This window comes from Amblyraja radiata, chromosome 5, assembly GCF_010909765.2.
Source record: "Amblyraja radiata isolate CabotCenter1 chromosome 5, sAmbRad1.1.pri, whole genome shotgun sequence".
Lineage (NCBI taxonomy): Eukaryota > Metazoa > Chordata > Chondrichthyes > Rajiformes > Rajidae > Amblyraja > Amblyraja radiata.
In genome coordinates this window covers 27,676,568-27,697,459 of record NC_045960.1, presented here as the reverse complement: position 1 = coordinate 27,697,459, position 20,892 = coordinate 27,676,568, and the positions used below count along the sequence as shown (strand labels likewise).

At 44.6% G+C, this 20,892-nt stretch overlaps 1 protein-coding gene across 1 annotated transcript in view; it reads left to right on the top strand.

Annotated features, from left to right (window-relative positions):
* The window catches only part of ube3d (ubiquitin protein ligase E3D), a 139,093-nt gene that overhangs the window by 97,232 nt on the left and 20,969 nt on the right, over positions 1–20,892 (top strand). The window contains exon 9 of the mRNA XM_033020831.1: positions 115–253. Coding sequence (XP_032876722.1) covers positions 115–253 — 139 coding nt within the window. The remainder of the gene's footprint in view (positions 1–114; positions 254–20,892) is intronic.

Genomic DNA, 20,892 nt, shown 5'->3' with positions numbered 1-20,892 from the left:
GAAGACTGGCAGTTGCCCAGTCCTTTATTATAGTTTTTACTGGAAGTTCAGTCTTTTGAAATATTCCTTTGAAAAGTTTCTAAATTATGGCTTATTTTTTCTCCCCCCCTCTAGAGCGCAGGAGAAGTGGGAGAAGGATATTGGTGTGCACTGCATGACCTTTCCAGCAAATACCTGCCTGGAGCTGTTATTCATACTGGCTTCCTCCACTGCCTCTCTCCCTCCGTCATTACAGAGCATGAATACATTCAAGGTACTGCTTACTGTCTGTGGCAAGTAATTCACATTGTTTTTAATGAAGCCAACAGAGGTGACCTGTCCTAATAGTTCAGTGGTTGGGTGGATTGCTAGCTGAGCTGTCAGAGTGTCTTCAGGCATTGACTCAGTTCTGTGTTAAATTTAGCAGAGGCTAATGAAACTATCTCTTGCATTTACGTTAGTTAGTAGTAAAAAACAATGACACAGGTAGATGGGGCGGTGAAGAAAGCTTTTGACATGTTAGCCCTCATCAGTCAGGGTATAAAGGCTGGGACATTATGTGTAGGGAGGACTGCAGATAGACACAAAGTACCATAGTAGTAAATATTCCTATTCCGTTTCTCCAGAGATGCTGCCTGACCCGCTGAGTCAATAGACAATAGACAATAGGTGCAGGAGTAGGCCATTCGAGCCAGCACCGCCATTCAATGTGATCATGGCTAATCATCTACAATCAGTACCCCGTTCCTGCCGTATCCCCATATCCCCTGACTCCGCTATCTTTAAGAGCCCTATCTAGCACTCCCTTGAAAGCATACAGAGAACCGGCCTCCACCGCCCTCTGAGGCAGAGAATTCCACAGACTCACAACTCTCTGTGTGAAACAGTGTTTCCTCATCTCCGCTCTAAATGGCTCTCCAGCATTTCCGTCACTCCAGCATTTCATATTTATCTTCGGTGTAAACCAGCTTTTGCAGTTCCTTCCTACATATTTTGTCTGAGAAACTGCAGATGCTAGTTTATACCGAGGATAGACACAAAATGCTGGAGTAACTCAGTGGGTCAGGCAGCAACTCTGGAGAAGAAGAATAGGTGACGTTTTGGGTCGGAAACCTCTTCAGACTCGAGCTTGTATCGGGTCTGTATCTGACGAGTCTGAAGAAGGAGTCTGACTCGAAACATCACCTATTCTTTTTCTCCAAAGACGCTGCCTGGCCCGCTGATTTAATCCAGCATTTTGTGCCTATCTTTGGGACATTATATTCCAGTTGCACAAGACGTTGGTGAGGCCGCATTTGTAGTATTGTGTTCAGCTTTGTTCACCCTGCTATATGAAAGATGTCATTAAGCTGGAAAGTGTGCAGAGAAGATTTGTGATGATTATGCCAGGACCTGAGGGCCTGTGCTATAGGGAGAGGTTGGGCAGACTAGAACTTTATTTCATTAGAGCACAGGAGGCTAGGAGGCGGGCTTATAGAGATGTTTAAAATTGCGTGGGTTAATAGAGAGTCTTTTGCCAGTATGAAATCAAGAATCGGGGGACATAGATTTAAGGTGAGAGGGGAAAGATTTAATGGGAATCTGAGGTGCGACTTTTTCACAGAGAGGGTGGTGAGTGTATGAAAGAAGTAGTTGACAGGTGCAATAATAATATTTTAAAAGACATTTGGACAGGTACATGGATAGGTAAGATTTCAAGGGATATGTACGTAACGTAGGGAAATTAGACGAGCTCTGCTGCTTTTCGAGTCAAGATCAAAAGTCATTAAATTGTTGAATTATCTTATGTACCGACAATGGTATAATGAAATTCTAACTTGCATTAACATAATAGGCCTGTAAATACAGTACATGGATAACAAAATGATTCAATAACCTAAAACCCCCAATATTAGTACAAAAGCCAGCTCAATACCATTAGTGCAATCAAAGCATAGTTATAGAGATATACAGCGTGGCAACAGGCCCTTCAGCCCGACCTGCCTGCATCAACCAACATGTCCGATCAACACCAGTCCCACCTGCCTGCATTTGGCCCATATCCCTCTAAACCTATCCTATCCATGTCCATGTCCAAATGTTTTTAAAATGTTGTAATAGTACTTGCCTCAACAAACTCTGGCAGCCTGTTCCATACACCACCACCGTTTGTGTAAAACAAGTTGCCCCTCAGTTTCCTATTAACATTTTCTTCCCTCACTTTAAACTGATGTCCTCTGGTTCTTGATTTCCCTACCCTGGGTTAGAGTCATAGAGTCACACAGTGTGGAAACAGGCCCTTCGGTCCAACTTGCCCACCTCGACCAACATGCCCATCACACTAGTCCCATCTACCCAGTGTCCCACTAAACCTCTTATCCTTGTACATATCCAAATACTCTGTGTATTTACCCTATCTATTCCTCTCATGATCATATACATATCTATAAGATCACCCCTCGTCCACCTGACTCCAAGGAATAAAATCCTATCCTGCACAACCTCTCCCTATAGCTCAGGCCTTCGAGTCCTGGCAACATACTCATAAATCTTTCCTCTACCTTTTCCCTGCATAACAACATCTTTCCTATAACAAGGTGATCAAAACTGAACACACTACTCTAAATGTGGCCTCAGCTATGTCATGTACAATCGCCAATGACTTGTACATAGTTTAGCTGGTATTTTGGTAGTGGGGAAGAAGCTGTTCTTGTAACCTGATGGTCACGTTTTCAGAGACCTATGTCTTCCTTTTGTTGCTCTCTTTAGATCATGTAGCTGTATAAGTAGCTCATACATTTCCCAACTAAAGGACTGTTTGAATTGTTAATTCCACATTTGAGTTGAGATTCACAGCAACCACAAAACGAATAGTGAAAGGCCTGGATAGAGTGAATGTGGAAAGGACATTTCCACTAGAGGGGGAGTCTAGGACCAAGGGCCATAGCCTCAGAATAAAAGAACATACCTTTAGAAAGGCGTTGCATAGGAATTTCTTTAGTCAGGAGGTGGTGAATCTAGAATTAATTGCCATAGAAGGCTGTGGAGGCCAAGTTATTCGGTATTTTTAAGGTGGAGATTGATAAATTCTTGATTAGTAAGGGTTTCAGGGGTTATGGGATGAAGGGAGAAGAATGGGGTTGAGAGGGAAAGATAGATCAGTCTTGATTGACTTGATGGGCCGAATGGCCTAATTCTGCTCTGAGAACCAATGAACTCTATAATACTAAAACTCTTTGTCTTGTTTGTGGCTGTGTGTGTGTGTGTGCGTGTGTGTCAATATCTGGTCAATTCCTATTTTCTACCAAACGCTAGGCCACTTCCCATTTTCACACATCCTACTCACATTTTTTCAGTCGAGACGACAAACATCTTCCTGACGCATTCCCACCTATATTTCCGAAGTTGTTAATCGTTTAAAGTTTTAAAAACAGCGCGAAAACTCACCAATTTCGGGAAAAAAACCAGAATTACGTAACAATGCACTCACAAGGCAGGACGGGACACTCCGGGAGGGAGTGGCACTCCAGCGCTTGCGTTGAACGTGGAGTGGCGGCGAATGCCAGCGCCCGAAGCCCAGTGGGAAGGGTGGTGCTGGAGCTGGAGTGAGGGCCGAGCCTGGGGCTTGGGATGGGACTGTGACCGGTGCCGAGAAAGAACCCGCCGCTGGAACCAAGGACGAGCCTGAGTCCGGGCTCAGGGACGAGCCCGGAGATGAAGTCGGGGTCTGCACTACAGCCCAGGCGGTGGCCGAGCTGACGGCTGGAGTCTACAGTCAGGGCCGGGCCGAGAACCAGGCCTAGTTCCAGGCCCTGGCGCTGCTCTATGACCTGGGTAGGTCCTGGGGCAGGGAATCGGAGTGAGGGGAAGAGGATGAGAGAAATGAGGAGGGAGATGGGGTGGGGAGTGGGATGGAGGAGGCAGATGGGGGGGGGAGGGGGGTGATGTGGAGGAGGGAGATGCCCCTTCCCTATCTCCCCTCACTCCCACCTCTCTTCCCCCTTACTCTCTACTTCCTCCCTCCTCCTCCCTCGTCCTCTCCCTCTCTACCTCCCTCCCACTCTACCCCCCTCCCGTTCCCTCTACCCCCCTCCCTCTCTCTCTACCCCATCCCTCTATCTCTACCCCCCTCCCCTCTCTCTACCCTCCCTCTCCCCTCCCCTACCTCTCCCCCATCTACCCCTCCCTCTCACTCTCTACCCCCCTCCCTCTCTACCCCCCTCCCTCTCTACCCCCCTCCCTCTCTACCTCCCTCCCTCTCTACCTCCCTCCCTCACCCTCCCTCGCTCTCTCCCTCTCTACCCTCCCTCCCTCCCACTCCACCTCCCTCCCATTCCCTCTACCACCCTCCCTCTACCGCTCTACCCCCCCTCCCTCTCTAGGGATTGAAGAGGGAGGATGAAGATGAGGAGGAGGGAGTGCTGGGGGATGAGAAGAAATGAGCCGTGCCTGCGCAGTTGGGGGCTATGCGTGAGTGGTGCAATATTGCATTGGGGGAACGGGTGAGTGGTGAGTTCTCGCGTTGTGGGAGCAGACCCAATGGGTCTGCACTTGGTCTAGTGAACTTATAAAACCAATGTAGTGAACTGTCTTACAACATCGATGACTGGAACTGATAGGAGTGCGTTAATTTAGCTGATACTTCACTCCCACGCTCTGTTTAAACATTAGAGTTTGATATATTAATCCTTCAAAAGTGAAAGCAATTATTCTGCATTATGTGGCAGTGCTTTCATTAAACCAGAATTTAATCGCCATAATCCACATGCCTCCATGAATATCATAATATTTTACATCAAAATTGTTATAAATTATGTTTCCCCTGCTATCATCAAAACTTAATATTACAACGTTAAATTAGTTTATTGTGCAGCCGAAGATGGTATGAATCATCTTCTGCTATCTACTGTGTTTCTCACTCCAGGTGTGAATGTACATTGCCTGTCTCATGTTCTTAAATGACAAGCTACAAAAAACTTAGAGCATTACTCGAAGCAAAGTATTGTTTTTCTCCATTCCTCTGCTGTTTTAACCAAAACATTTGTTTACCCCAAACCTGTCGTTGAGTCAGTAGAAGGATAATCAAAGTACCATAAAGGGCAAAGCTGCCATCTTCCCCATCTATGTAATGGAGAGTAACATATTGTGGCACCTACTTCAGTGGCAGTAATTTTTGTTTTTGCAAATCTATAATTTGACTTAATTGTCCATGTATGAATAACGAGCGTACTTTTACCTCACAGCAGCAGGGGGCATATAAATTAGTGTTGGTACTGCTGTGAATGTGGCCACTGAAACCCAGTTTAATTCTCTAGCAGCAATTTGATTGTGTAAAGAACAACTAGGGGAACTGAACAAAAACACAACGTGCCGGAGAAACTCAGCAGTTTGGGTCAGGGAGCATTGTCATGTTTGAAGAAGGGTTTCGAGCCGAAACGTCACCCATTCCTTCCCTCCAGAGATGCTCTCTGTCCCGCTGAGTTACTCCAGCATTTTCTGTCTATCTTCGGTATAAACCAGCATCTGCAGTTCCTTCGTCATGCAATATCTGTAGCACTGTGGACGGCTCAATTGTAATCATGTATTGTCTTTCCACTGACTGATTAGCACGCAATAAAAAACCTTTCACTGTACCTCGGCAACTGAACTATCCTCCCACAACTAGAGAGCAGTCCTGAACTACTATCTACCTCATTGGAGACTCTCGGACTATCTTTGATCGCACTTTACTGGCTTTACCTTGCTCTAAACATTATTCCTTTATCGTGTGTAATGGGAATTTCAAACTATTCCAATATCCAACTTTCCGTTGCTATTCCTACACAGGCAGGGAGGAGTGAATGGCTCCTGCATCCTATATCTGTTCACTGTGAATGGCTCGATGGTATTCATCATGTATTGCCTTTCCGCTGACTGGTTAGCATGCAACAAAAGCTTTTCACTGTACCTCAGTACAAGTGACTATAAATAAACTAAATTAAACTAAACTGCATGACAATAAACTAAACGAAACAAAAGTTTTTTGAATGGAAATGGACAGATGATTTTCTGATTTGGGACCCTTCTTCAAACGTTGTCTCTGAAGAGGACAGTAATACCGATCAATGGTTTGTGATTGATGTGTGGGTTGGGAGGATTTACATCCCATGTCCTGTGCTGGTTGGCATGGTAAGCGGATTGGGCTCAGTGTCACAGAGTTTAGTTTAGTTTAATTTAGAGATAAACTACGGAAACATGCCCACCGACCAGCGATCCCCACACATTAACACTATCTTACGCACACTAGGGACAATTTTACATTTATACCAAGCCAAATAGCCTGTACGCCTTTGGAATAAGGGAGGAAATCGAAGATCTCGGAGAAATCCCACGCAGTTCACCGGAAGAACATACATGGATGCACATAGTTGTAAATTTGTGGAATTATCTGCCTCAGAAGGCAATGGAAGCCAATTCACTGGGTGCATTCAAAAGAGAGCTAGGTAGAGCTGTTTGGGCTAGCGGAATCAAGGGTTATGGGGAGAAGGCAGGAACGGGGTACTGATTGTGGATGATCAGCCATGAACACTTTGAATGGCGGTGCTGGCTCGAAGGGCCGAATGGCCTACTACTGCACCAATTGTCTTTGTACAAACTCTGTACAGACAGCACCCGTAGTCAGGATGGAACCCGGGCCTCTGGTGCTCTAAGGCAGCAACTCTACAGCTGTGTCACTGTGCCGGCCTCGAGGGGGAAAGGCAGTTCAACGTGAACTATTATGAGGTACCCAGATATGTCTTACAGTATTAAAGACACTTTAAAACTTATTGCCTATCAACACGCCTGTTTCTGAGACAATAAATATAATACATTAGAAATAAGGAATTGTAGATAGACACAAAACGCTGGAGTAACTCAGCGGGTCAGGCAGCATCTCTGGAGAAAAAGGATGGTGACGTTTCGGGTCGGGACCCTTCTTCAGACTGAAAGTAGAGGGGAGGGAACTGGAGATATGACATGGCCGGAACAAAGCAGGGCCGGCAACAGATGACCAAGGAATGATGGAGCCCAAAATGGTCCATTGTTGGCTGGGGAAAGAGGTGATAACGAAGGGATACAAGGATGCGAACAGTGGAACTGGTGGGACGACTCGTGTTGTGGGATGGGGGAAGGGAGGGAATGTAGGGGTTACTTAAAATTAGAGCAATCAATGTTCATACCGCTGGGTTGTAAGTTGCCCAAGGAGTTGCTCCAAGCTGCCCATGAGGTGCTGTTTTCATCCAGATTTCTGCAGATGCGGGTTTACAAAAAATGGACACAAAGTGCTGGAGTAACTCAGCGGGCCAGCTGAGCATCCCTGGAGAACATGGATAGGCGACGTTTCGGGTCACGACCAAATGCTGGAACCCTGAAACAAAAGCAGACAAATGCTGCAAACACTCAGCAAGCCAGACATAATCTGTGGAAAGAGAAATAGGATTAATGTTTCAGGCTGAAGACCCTTTGTCCGAATATGTGAAAACACAGGAAACATTTAGTACCTGCTGAGTTACCTCAGCATTTTGTGTCTATCTTCAACATTTAGAACCTGTTTAGAATACCTGTTTAGAACTCTTGGAATCAAATGGGGAGAAAGCAGGAACGTGGGACTGATTTTGGATGATCAGCTATGATTATATTGAATGGCGGTGCTGGCTCAAAGGGGCGAATGGCCTACTCCTGCACCTGTTTTCTACGTTTCTATGTTTCTATGCCTGCAGTGAACATTTAAAATACGAATGCATTAACCTGAAGCAACAACTGTATATTTTTCCACTTGTTTTTTTGATATATATTTTTATTGGAAGCAATTGTACAACAAAAAAGTAACTTCACAATTTTACAACTCTGGCACGGCTTCAATTTTAACATTTTACAAACAGAATATTAAATTGAAAGGAGAAGAAAGAGAAGAGAAAAGAAAGAGAAAGAGGAGGAGATATGTCCATCAACCCACCCATGCGCCCACTCACCCAGCCTTACAATCAGTTTTGAGTTTGTGTTCAACCATTGTATTGCTCAAGAAATTCAATAAAAGGAGACCATATTTTTAAAAATCGTTCCGGTTTGTCAATCAAGACAAACCTAATTCTTTCTAGATCTAGTGTATCTGTCATTTCCGTAATCCACATCTTCACTGAGGGGACTGTTGTCTTTTTCCAAAATTTAAGTATAAGTTTTTTGCTGTAATCAAGAAAGCGTCTTTGAGAGACCGTAAGGTTGCTACATGCCTCTGATATTCCCAGTATTATTAATTTTGGGTCTGGCTCAAGTGGAGTTTTCAGTGTTTTAGAGGTGACGCTGCATACTTCCGTCCAAAAACTTTCTATTTTTTTACACAGTACAAAACTGTGGGTTAAGGTGGCTTCTTGAGACTGACATTTATCACAAGAAGGGTGAACAATGGGGAAAATCTTGCTCAATTTGGTCTTTGAGTAACATAGCCTGTGCAGCACTTTAAACTGTATCAGACAGTCTGGCATTTAGAGAGCAATAATGTATGTATTGTCGGCTTTTGTCCCATATATCCTTGGGGATGTGTTGACCTATCTCATCTTCCCATGAATGCCTATAAATCTCACGTAGTCCCTAACTTGGAGGTATCTGAAAAAGTTATTGGTGTTCAGATCGTATTTCTCCTGCAATTCTTGAAAGGAGGAGAGAGTCCCCTTCTGATAAAGGTCTCCCAATGTCTTGATTCCCTGGTTCTTCCATTGAACAAAAACACCATCTAGAGTAGAGGGTTTAAAAGAGGGATTATTTGCAATGGGAAGAAGGAGAGGCATGTCTCTCAATTTGAGACTGGGCTTCAGCTGTTTCCAAAGGCGAATAGTACTATGTATTATCGGATTATGCTCATACGTTGACTTGTTCAGGGATATTGGAGACAGGACAATCGAGCCTATGCAAAAAGGCAAGCAATCTTCTCTTTCCATTTTTAGCCAGTTTGCCTGATGGCATGAATCATCTATTCAGAAAATTATAGTTTTAATATTGGTTGCCCAATAGTAAATGAGGAACTTTGGTAGGGCTAGTCCTCCATTCACTTTAGATTTACAAAGATGTCTTTTATGTATTCGGTGGCTTTTATAATCCCAGATGAAATTAGTGACAATGGAATCAATTATTTTGAAAAAAAATGTTGGGAAGATATATCAGTATTGACTGGAATAGGTATAAAAGTTGCGGGAGAAAGATCATTTTTACGGCATTTAGTCTACCGAGAAGAGAAATAGTTTTCCAAAATTGAATTACGTATGGAGTTCAGTGATTAATGGAGGGAAATTTGTCCTGAACAGAAGGGAATATTTTCTGGTAACGTAAACTCCGAGGTATCTGAATTTTTTGGTAACAATTCTAAAGGGATTTGAAGGATATCTCCACCGGACACTGCCACTCCATGTCCCTAGACTGTGGTCCTCCCCTACAGAGCCTTGGTGATGCCTGCTCCGAGCTTCAGCGAGTCCCTCAGCATGTACTCCTGCAGTTTGGAATGGGCCAGTCGGCAACATTCCCAGACGAACATCTTGCGTTGGGAGGCCAACAAATTTCAGGCAGTCCAAAGAGCGTCCTCCACCGAGTTGATGACCTTCCAGCAGCAGCTGATGTCTGTCTGCCAGTGTGTCTCAGGGAACAGCCACGTGAATCAGAAGACTCTCACGGAGCAGTTCGGGATGAACCGCGACAAGGATCCTTGCATCATTCATCAGACCCTCTTCGCAAATCCATACTCTGCGAAGAGGTGGCCAACCATCTCACACCCCTATTAACTCTTTAGGTCCTCCCATCGACACAAAGGGTGGCACGGTGGCGCAACGGAAGAGTTGCTGCCTTACAGCGCATGAGATTCGCGTTCGATCCTGACTGCGGGTGCTGTCTGTAACTGGTTTGTACGTTCTCCCTGTGACCATGTGGGTTTTCACTCGGTGCTCAGGTTTCCTCCCATACTACAAGGACGCACAGGTTTCTAGGTTGTAGGAAAGAACTGCAGATGCTGGTTTAAATAGGTAGACACAAAATGCTGGAGTAACTCAGCGGGACAGGCAGCATCACTGGAGAGAAGGAATGGGCGACGTTTCGGGTCGAGTCCCTTCTTCAGTCTGGAAAAAATGTAAATTGTCCCTAGCCTGTAGGGATAGTGCTGGATCACTGGTCGGCGCAAACTCAGTGGGCCGAAGGGCCTGTATCCGCACTGTATCTCTAAAGTCTAAAGTAAAGCCACTGAGATTAAATCAAACACATCCATTGATGCCTGTGCTCGGGGTAATCAGATGACTGTAGATCCATAATTGAACATAGGAACCAGTCTATATAGTTCTAATTGTGTTTTGAACTAATGTCTTTATTTCTGCACAGTCTTTTAGTTTCTTCCTGTCTTGCAGGATTGTATGTGTTAATTTATGTTTAAACTATGTATAATTAATGTGTGTTTGATTGAGTCTATTTGCCCGTGATGCTGCTGGAAGCAAGATTTTAATTTAAACTTTAGACTTTAGAGATACAATGTGGAAACAGTCCTTTTGGCCCACTGAGTCTGCGCCGACCAGCATCACCCCTTGCACTAACACTATTATACACACTTGGGACAACTTTACAATTTTACCAAAGCCAGTTAACCTACAAACCTGCACATCTTTGGAGTGTGGGAGGAAACCCACGCAGGTCACGGGGAAAACGTACAAACCCCGCAGTCAGGATTGAACCCGGGTCTCTGGCGCTGTAAGGCAGCAACTCTACCGCTGTGCCGCCCAAACCTGTACCAGTACTTCACTGTACTTGTGCATAGGATGGTAAACTTGACCCGACTTGACAAATTCAATGGACAGTTTTTCTTTCAAATCAGTGAGACTTCGAATCACAGTCGATCTTCAGTCTGATGTTTGTCTCACTAGGGCTAAAAGTTAAGTGACGGGAAGATTTGTGCTTTTGAGCGCTGAGACTTAGCCTTATAATGAGGTTGGCACGCCCGGAATATGCAGTAAACGTCTTATATTCTTCCTTCTGCATTGAAGTCATATCTGCGAATGCACACAACTAACTGCATCTTGTTATTAAATCATTTCATTCCTTAGCCGGTATTGTTTAAATTATTCAATGGATATCTTCTACTATTTTTTGTGCTCATTAGCTGGGCCTATTGCTGCCTCAAGTGCACTTATTTGTCTGAAGCTGACTGACCATTACACTCCTGTGAGGGATAGGGAGAGAAATTATACCCAGGACACGACTTGTTTCAGCTCCTTGAACGTTGAACTCCATTTATCAGCAGCTCACTAAGTGAAGCTTTCTATTTCAGACGGACTTTATTATTAAGTGGAAGAAGGAACTGCGAGACCCAAAACGTCACCCATTCCTTCTCTCCTGAGATGCTGCCTGTCCCGCTGAGTTACTCCAGCTTTTTGTGTCTATCTTCGGTTTTTATTATTAATTGTTCTGGAATAGGATTTTGAATTACCCACATTACCCAGTACATTTAAATATAAAGGCAAATACTGATTCAAGAATTAATAACATATGCATGAAGTGGTAGGTACGGTTAAACCTATTAGATGTAGCTCTAATGAATCAGGGAAAAAAATCCTTTTATAATTCATTTCCTCCAGGCATACTTTTATCAATGCACATACCGTGTGGTACCATATTATGTAGCGATGATTTGGAACTTTAATAAGCTCTTACTAAACTGATTTAATTCAGTTTAATCCACTTATCTGAAGAAGAAGGTACATGGATAGAACAAGTTTAGAGGGATATGGACCAAACGCAAGTAGGTAGGACTAGTGTAGCTGGGACATGTTGGCCGGTGTGGGCAAGTTGGGCCGAAGGGCCTGTTTCCACACTGTATTACTCTATGACTATGACTCTAAGGGTCTCGACCCAAATGTCACCCATTCCTTCTCTCCGGAGATGCTGCCTGTCCCGCTGAGTTATTCCAACTTTTTGTGTCTATCTTCGGTTTAAACCAGCATCTGCAGTTCCTTCCTACATATGAATTAATTTGTTATTTGTAATAACCTTCCGTTTATGAATACTGCTATAATTCTTTGAGCTATCCGTTGAAAAAGTGCACAGAAAGATATAAGGATGTGGCTGATATTGCACTCACACACTCAAAATCAGTATGAAATAAAAGGTCTTGTTTTTCAGTTAACATGGTGTGCCTCTCGAGTCAAGAAAGTGATTGCAGTGACCTGCCTTCTATAATAAATAGTTTGCTCTTCAGTTCAGTTAGAGCAGCAGAACTCATGAGGCTCTCCATCAATTGATGACTTACAACAAATTTGAAATAAGGATGGGAAGATCAATGCAGGACCTCATATAAAAAATGGAATATTTGTCCTTGTTCTGCACAGTTTTTTGCTGGGCTTTGTTGCGAAAGCGTTGAAAATCATTTTCATTTGATTTAAAACCATGCTAATTCTTTTCTCACTTTCACACATGATTTCAATGGACATAAATCCACCGTTTAGGTTTTCTCTGGATACCTTTCCTTTGCTTTTAATTTTTCATTTGCTTTCTTTGTTCTTTCTTCTAACAATAAATCTGTGTTCTCAGTGGTGGGAATTTAAATAAATGTATCAGGTAGATTATAGAAGCTGAGGATTTGGTGTGGTGTAATCTTTCTTAATTGTTTTAAGAACGGATTAACGGCAATTACCTGTACGAGGTAGAGCATCGCTAAACCAACTTCATGATGCAATACCTTTATTCTCCAACGATTATTTCTTCAGAATTTTATGGCTCCCTAGGAGCAACTTAATATTTCTTTTGTGAAGGAACTGCAGATGCTGGTTTAAACCGAAGATAGACACAAAAGGCTGGAGTAACTCAGCAGGACAGGCAGCATCTCTGGAGAGAAGGAATGGGTGATGTTTCAGATCGAGACCTTTCTTCAGACAAATATTTATTTTAGTCCTTCAACGTTTTTGAGTTTCTTGTTGTAAAGAAAAGCCACACACGTGATAGTGAACAGTTTACTTAGTCTGTTCTTAACAGTAATTTCCATGCTGTATTTTAAACTGCTTTTCAATATGGAACAGTACTTGACATTCTCTTTCATACATGTCAACTAGTAGTTTAGTTCGTTTTGTTTATTGTCACATGTATCACGGTGCAATGAAAAGCTTTTGTTGTGTGGGGGGCAGTGTTAGCTGTGAGGAGGATGCTAGGAGGCTGCAAGGTGACTTGGATAGGCTGGGTGAGTGGGCAAATGCATGGCAGATGCAGTATAATGTGGATAAATGTGAGGTTATCCACTTTGGCGGCAAAAACAGGAAAGTAGACTATTATCTGAATGGTGACCAATTAGGAAAGGGGGAGATGCAACGAGACCTGGGTGTCATGGTACACCAGTCATAAAAAGTAGGCATGCAGGTGCAGCAGGCAGTGAAGAAAGCGAATGGTATGTTAGCATTCATAGCAAAAGGATTTGAGTATAGGAGCAGGGAGGTTCTACTGCAGTTGTACAGGGTCTTGGTGAGACCACACCTGGAGTATTGCGTACAGTTTTGGTCTCCTAATCTGAGGAAGGACATTCTTGCCATAGAGGGAGTACAGAGAAGGTTCACCAGACTGATTCCTGGGATGTCAGGACTTTCATATGAAGAAAGACTGGATAGACTCGGTTTGTACTCGCTAGAATTTAGAAGATTGAGGGGGGATCTTATAGAAACTTACAAAATTCTTAAGGGGTTGGACAGGCTAGATGCAGGAAGATTGTTCCCGATGTTGGGGAAGTCCAGAACAAGGGGTCACAGTTTAAGGATAAGGGGGAAATCTTTTAGGACCGAGATGAGGAAAACATTCTTCACACGGAGAGTGGTGAATCTCTAGACTTCTCTGCCACAGAAGGTAGTTGAGGCCAGTTCATTGGCTATATTTAAGAGGGAGTTAGATGTGGCCCTTGTGGCTAAAGGGATCAGGGGGTATGGAGAGAAGGCAGGTACAGGATACTGAGTTGGATGATCAGCCATGATCATATTGAATGACGGTGCAGGCTCGAAGGGCCGAATGGCCTACTCTTGTACCTATTTTCTATGTTTCTATGTGTGCTAACCATTCAGTAGAAAGGCAATACATGATTACAATCGATCCATTTACGGTGTACAGATACATGATAAGGGAATGACATTTAGGGCAAGGTAAAGCCAGCAAGGTCCGATCAAGGATAGTCCGAGAGTCATTAAAGAGGTAGATAGTAGTTCAGCACTGGTCTCTGGTAGTGGTTCTGGTTACATGAAGGGTATTAAATATTGCAACATCTACAATTTGTTAACAAATTGTTAACAAATTGTAGATGGGGCATATAGGCCTGCGTGGGCAAGTTGGGCTGAAGGATCTGTTTCCACGCTGTAAGACTATCACTTCTCCCCACTGATGACTCCATCTGCGCACCACCTGGTCCCTATCATTCACTGTTTCACCCCTCTTTATACCGGCTATCTTCGCTCTTAGTCATAGAGTCAGGCCCTTCAGCCCAACTCGCCCATGCCAGCCAAGATGCCCCATCTGCACCAGTCGCACCCGCCTTAGGCTCAAATCCCTGTAAACCTTTTCTGTCCATATACCTGTCCAAATATCTTTTAAATGTTGTTATTAGCTGCCTCAAGTACCTCCTCTGGCAACTCATTCCGTTTACCCACCCCCCTCTGAGTGAAAAAGTTGCCCCTCAGGTTCATATTAAATCTTTCCCCTCTCGCCTGAATATCCTGATGAAATCTCGACTTGAAATGTAGTCTATTCCTTTGTATGCATAGATGCTGCTCGACCTACTAAGTTTAGTTTAGGTCACTTTAGTGAAAACAGGCCCTTCAGCCCAGTGATCACCTGTCCACTAGCTCCAACCTACACACAAGGGATAAATGACAGAAGCCAATTAACCTACAAACCTGCATATCTTTGGAATGGAGCACCCGGAGAAAACTCATGCAGTCGCAGGGAGAACGTACAAACCCCGTTCAGACAGCACCTGTGGTCAGTATTGAACCCTGGTCTCGGGCGCTGTAAGGCAGCAACTCTACCGCTGCACCAATGTACCTTCCTTTTTTGATATCACATTTTGTTTGTTTGTTTTTTGATATCACATATATCTCGCGCTTTCAGTTTGGTGTCCCATGTCAAGTCGGTGTATGAGCTTGATCCAAACTGTTAAAAAGCTGGTGACACAAGGAACTGCAGATGCTGGAGTCTTGAAAAAAAAACACAGGGTGCTGGAGGTAGCCACGTCTGCGCTGTGTCTCCAGCCGAATGTGACAGGTTTGGTCAACATGAGATAGCAATGTCCCATCATTGATATTAACGATTTAGACCAGGGAATTAAATGTAACATCTCCAATTTTGCGAATGACACAAAACTGGGTGGCAGTGTGAGCTGCGTGGAGGATGCTATGAGGCAGCAGGGTGACGGGTAGGTTGGGTGAGTGGGCAGAGATCAAGAAAAATGTAGAGTAGATCTTTGTCACCTTCTCCCAGCTAACAATGATCTATCCTACATTTTCCCTGATCTCGATTCCCTTTGTCCTGTTTTCACACCTTACACTTCTTTATCTACGTATCTCTCTCTCTCCCCTGACATCAGTCTGAAGAAGGGTCTCGACCCGAAACATCACCCATTCCTTTTCTCCAGAGATGCTGCCTGTCCCGCTGAGTTACTCCTGCATTTTGTGTCTATGTTGTATTTATGTATGGTATTTGGTTGGATAACATACAAAACATTGACTGTACCTTGGTACACGTGACAATAATGAACCTCAATCTAAACCTCAATGCCCATCTTCATCATCTGAAATATGCAGACAGGTATTATTGGAAAGACAAAGTGGAGGTAATTGATCTTGTGCCAGAAACTATTTTTAACTCATTGGCATTTTTAAATCATTGGGTATTTTTAAGGCGGAGATTGACAGATAAGGGTGTCGGGGGTTATGGGGAGTAGGCAGTAGAATGGGGTTGAGAGGGAAAGATAGATCAGCCATGATTGAATGGCGGAGTAGACTCGGTGGGCCAAATGGCCTAAATCTGATCCTATGATTTATGAACTTACTTCTTAATCCTTCTTTTGTATTCTATTACATTTTGGTCGATTTGATTCAGATATAGTGCCATTTTTAAATGATGATATAATTACACTTGGGTAATTACATTTGGGTAATTCACAGCTTAATTTACACAAATTTAATTCACTTTGCAAACCAGACTTGAAATAGCGCATAGGTTTGCATGTTAAGTAAAATTCCCATCATGTTTTCAAATACGAAAGTGATAATCTCTGAAGTTTGTATTCTCAATCCTCCTTACTCCAAACCACTCTTTCCAAAGTTGCTGGGAATACACAGTATAATAAAGAAGAGTTGATATTCCATGGGATTTTAAATGCTTTAGTGGAGATTTATTGCAGTCAAAGCAAGAAGTTATTGTTTTATCACTTTTTGCTCTGAGCATGCAGGAGAAATATTGTGACATCTAAATTGTTTTTTCCTCACGCAGATTGTCTTAATAAAATTGAACTTTTGAAATCATTCCGTGTGTATAAATAGGTGAAATGAGAAGAGATGAAATGATCGAAACAAATAATAACTTAAATCTTGTGTATGAAAGAACTGCAGATGCTGGATAAAAGCGAAGGTAGACGCAAAATGCTGGAGTAACGCGGCGGGTCAGGCAGCATCTCTGGAGGGAAGGAATGGGTGATGTTTCGGGTCGAGACCCTTCAGAAATCTTGCTCATCTGCTGGCTTAGTTGGTAACAATCCTGCCCAGCGAGGAGTTGAAAAATGCATCGTAAAAAATATTTAGGAAAGAACTGGAGATGCTGGTTTAAATCAAAGGTGGACATAAAATGCTGGAGTAACTCAGTGGGTCAGGCAGCATCTGAAGAATTGAGAAATGTCACCTATTCCTTCTCTCCAGAGATGCTGCCTGACCCACTGAGTTACTCCAGCATTTTGTGTCTACCTTCCTTTAAATGTGGCCCACTCACCCTGAAGCAGTGGCGCCTACTAGATGACATTTCCATTTTGGACATTGAGGCTAAACCCACTAATGATTATTCAGGACTGATGATAGATTCTGAAAACTGTTACTGCTAATAACTTGCAACGTTATTTATATATTTACCAATGTTACAGTTCACGAAGAATTGGATATCACTGCAAAACATTGTTCTTTTAATAGACGAGCTAAAGTGTGAATATTAATTACAATTATGCACTGTGTGCCACTGTATTTAGATATTCCAGCCCATTCCATCAACCCAGGCTGGAGAAGAGTGTCTTACATAATTGTCTAAGGCAGGCTCAGTAATAATGTGCCTCGTTTGTAAGATAATTGATTTTGCCATAACTCAATTTTAAGCAAAGTTCTCCATCATTTTCTCATCTTGTCTTGTATCCTTTCCTGAAGGTGATTCTTGCACATTAGTACTTGCACCCAAATTCATAGCAGTGTAGGCTTTAGTTTGGTTTAGAGATACAGCGTGGAAACAGGCCCTTTGGCCCTCTGAGTGTGTGCGGACCAGCGATCCCCGCACTCTAACACTATCCTACTCACACCAGGGACAATTTACAATTTTACCAAAGCAATCAACCTACAAACCTGTACGTCTTTGGAGTGTGGGATAAAACCGGAGCTCCCGGTGAAAACCCACTTGGTCATAGGGAGAGCATTCAAACTCTGTATAGACAGCACCCGTGGGCAGGATGGAACCCTGGTCTCTAGCTCTGTAAGTCAGCAACTATGATGAGTCTGCCCTAGACAATTAGGTAAGACATCCTTGGCCAGCCAGGGTTGATGGAATAGGCTGGAATATCAAAATGCCTCCATGCCATCCCTACTCTTAATGCCTTTTAATACATGTAGTTGTGTATGAGGCTTCCTGTGGTGATGGTAATGGGATATGTCACCATTGACAGGGTGGAAATGGAGGATCTTTATTCTTGTTGGAGAATTTTGAACTATGATATGATAGGACTTTATTTATCCCTGGAGGGTATTTGGTCTGCCAAGTCATAAACACAACAAGATGAAACATGAAATTAAAGTGGAAAGTCCAGGATTGGGGATGTGCAAAGATTGGGGGGGGGGGGGGGGAGGGGAGTCAGTCGACCCCATAACGGAAGGGGGAGGAGTTGTACAGTTTGATAGCCATAGGGAAGAAGGATCTCCTGTGGTGTTCTGTGCTGCATCATGGTGGAACCAGTGTGTTGCTGAAGGTGCTCCTCAGGTTGATCAGTGTGTCATGGAGGGGGTGGGCTGTATTATCCAAAGATGCTCCGTAGTTTGAGGAGCATCTTCCCCTCCAAGACCACCTCCCACATGAATCCAACTCCACCCCCAGGATGGAGCCAGACTTCCTGATGAGCTTGTTAATTCTGTTGCCGTCCGCAACCTTCGCCCTGCTGCCCCAGCACACGGCAGTGAAGAAGATGGCCACTGGCCATCTTGATGTTGGTAGATGTTGATGTTGGTAGAACATCTGCAGCATCTTACTGCAGATGTTGAAGGAGCGGAGCCTTCTCAAAAAGTACAGCCGGCTCTGTCCCTTCTTGTACAGGGCCTCAACGTTCCTGGACCAGTCCAGTTTACTGTCCAGGTAAACTCCAAGGTTCTTGTACTTCTTGGTAAACTGCACATCCACACCATTGATGGGGACAGGGGTGTTCCTCTCCTCCTAAAGTCCACCACCAACTCCCTTGTCTTGTCGGTGTTGAGCTGCAGGTGATTCAGCCCACACCACTCACCAAAGTTCAGTTTCCCTCCCCGCACTAATGCAGCCCACAATTGCAGAGTCATCCGAAAACTTCTGCAGGTGGCCGGAGGCAAAGTTATATCTGAAGTCCGAGGTGTAGATGGTGAACAGGAAGGGAGAGAGGACCGTCCCTTGTGGGGCCCCTGTGTTGCTCACTACCATGTCTGAGACACAGTTCTGTAGCCTGACATACTGTGGTTGTCCAGTCAGGTAGTTGGTGAACCGGCACACCGATGCAGCTTCCACCTGCATCTTCATCAGTTTGCTCTCTACCAAAGCAGATGGTGTTAAAATAAGTAAAAAAACATGATGCTCACAGTGCTTCTCGGCTTATCCAGGTGAGCATAGGAACAATAGAGCTGTTGGATGATGGCGTCCTCAACCCCCATCTTTGTTTGTTAAGCGAACTGCAGGGGGTGCAGGTAGGGTTTAACCAGGGGTCGCAGGGGAGTGAGCACCAGTCTCTCCAGGGACTTCATGATGTGTGAAGTCAGCACCACCAGTCTATAGTCATTGGAGGAGCTGGGGCATGTCCTCTTTGGTACAGAAACCAGGCAAGATGTCTCCCACATCACAGGAACCCTCTCCAGGCTCAGGTTGACGATATGCTGGTGTACTACGCACAACTGGCTGGCACACGCCTTGAGTACCCTAGGGCTGACACCACCGGTACCCGTGGCTTTGCCTGGGTGGAGTCTGCTCAGCTCCTTTCTCACCTGCTCAGCCTTGATAATAATAATAATAACAAATTTTATTTATGGGCGCCTTTCAAGAGTCTCAAGGACACCTTACAAAAATTTAGCAGGTAGAGGAAAAACATGTAAGGGGAATGAAATAAATAGTAGAGACATGACTAGTACACAAAGTAAAGACAGAATTCAATACAAAACACAATATGAGGCAATTAATGCACAGATGAAAAGGGAGGGGGACGTGGGGCTAAGGATAGGCAGAGGTGAAGAGATGGGTCTTGAGGCGGGACTGGAAGATGGTGAGGGACAAGGAATTGCAGATCAGTTGGGGGAGGGAGTTCCAGAGCCTGGGAGCTGCCGTGGAGAAGGCTCTGTCCCCAAAACTGCGGAGGTTGGACTTGGGGATGGAGAGGAGACCGGCTGAGGTGGATCTGAGGGACCGTGAGGGTTGGTAGGGGGAGAGGAGGTCAGTGAAATATGGGGGGGCCAGATGGTGGAGGGCTTTGTAGGTGAGGATAAGGATTTTATAGTTGATCCGGTGGGAGATGGGAAGCCAGTGAAGTTGTTTGAGGACTGGAGTGATGTGATGCCAGGATTTGGTGTGGGTGATGAGTCGGGCGGCTGCGTTCTGGACCAGTTGGAGTCGGTTGATGTAGGTGGAGCTGATGCCAAGGAGAAGTGAGTTGCAGTAGTCCAGTCGGGAGGAGATGAAGGCATGGATGAGTCTTTCAGCAGCGGGAGGTGTGAGAGAGGGTCTGAGTTTGGCGATGTTGCGGAGATGAAAGAAGGAGGTTTTAATGACATGGCGGATGTGAGGCTCAAGGGAGAGGGTGGAACCAAAGTTCACGCCAAGGTTGCGGGCCTGGGAAGATGGGGAGACAGTGGTGCCGTCGATTGTGAGAGTGGGGTTATTGATTTTGCTGAGTGGCTTTGGAGCCTATGAGGAGGAATTCTGTCTTATCGCTGTTGAGTTTGAGGAAATTATGTTGCACCCAGGTTTTTATAGCTGACAAACAGGAGTTGATATGGGAGAGGGGGGTTTGTGGGGGGATTTGGTGCCGAGGTAGATCTGGGTGTCATCAGCGTAACAGTGGAAGTCCAGGTTGAAGTGGCGGAGTATCTGACCAAGGGGGAGGATGTAGATGATGAAGAGAAGGTGGCCGAGTACGGAGCCTTGGGGAACGCCTTGAGTGACTGTGGCTGTAGCAGAGGTGTGGTTGTGGAGAGAGATGAAGTGGGATCTGTTGGAAAGGTAGGAACGGAGCCAGCTGAGTGCAGAGCCTTCAATGCCGAGGTCTTTGAGTCTGGTGAGCAGGATGTTATGGTTCACTGTATCGAAGGCTGCACTCAGGTCGAGGAGGATGAGGATGTTGAGGGAACCAGTGTCAGCAGAGGTGAGGAGGTCGTTGAGGACTTTGAGGAGAGCAGTTTCTGTGCTATGGAGGGGGCGAAAGCCAGATTGGAGGGGTTCAAGTAGGTT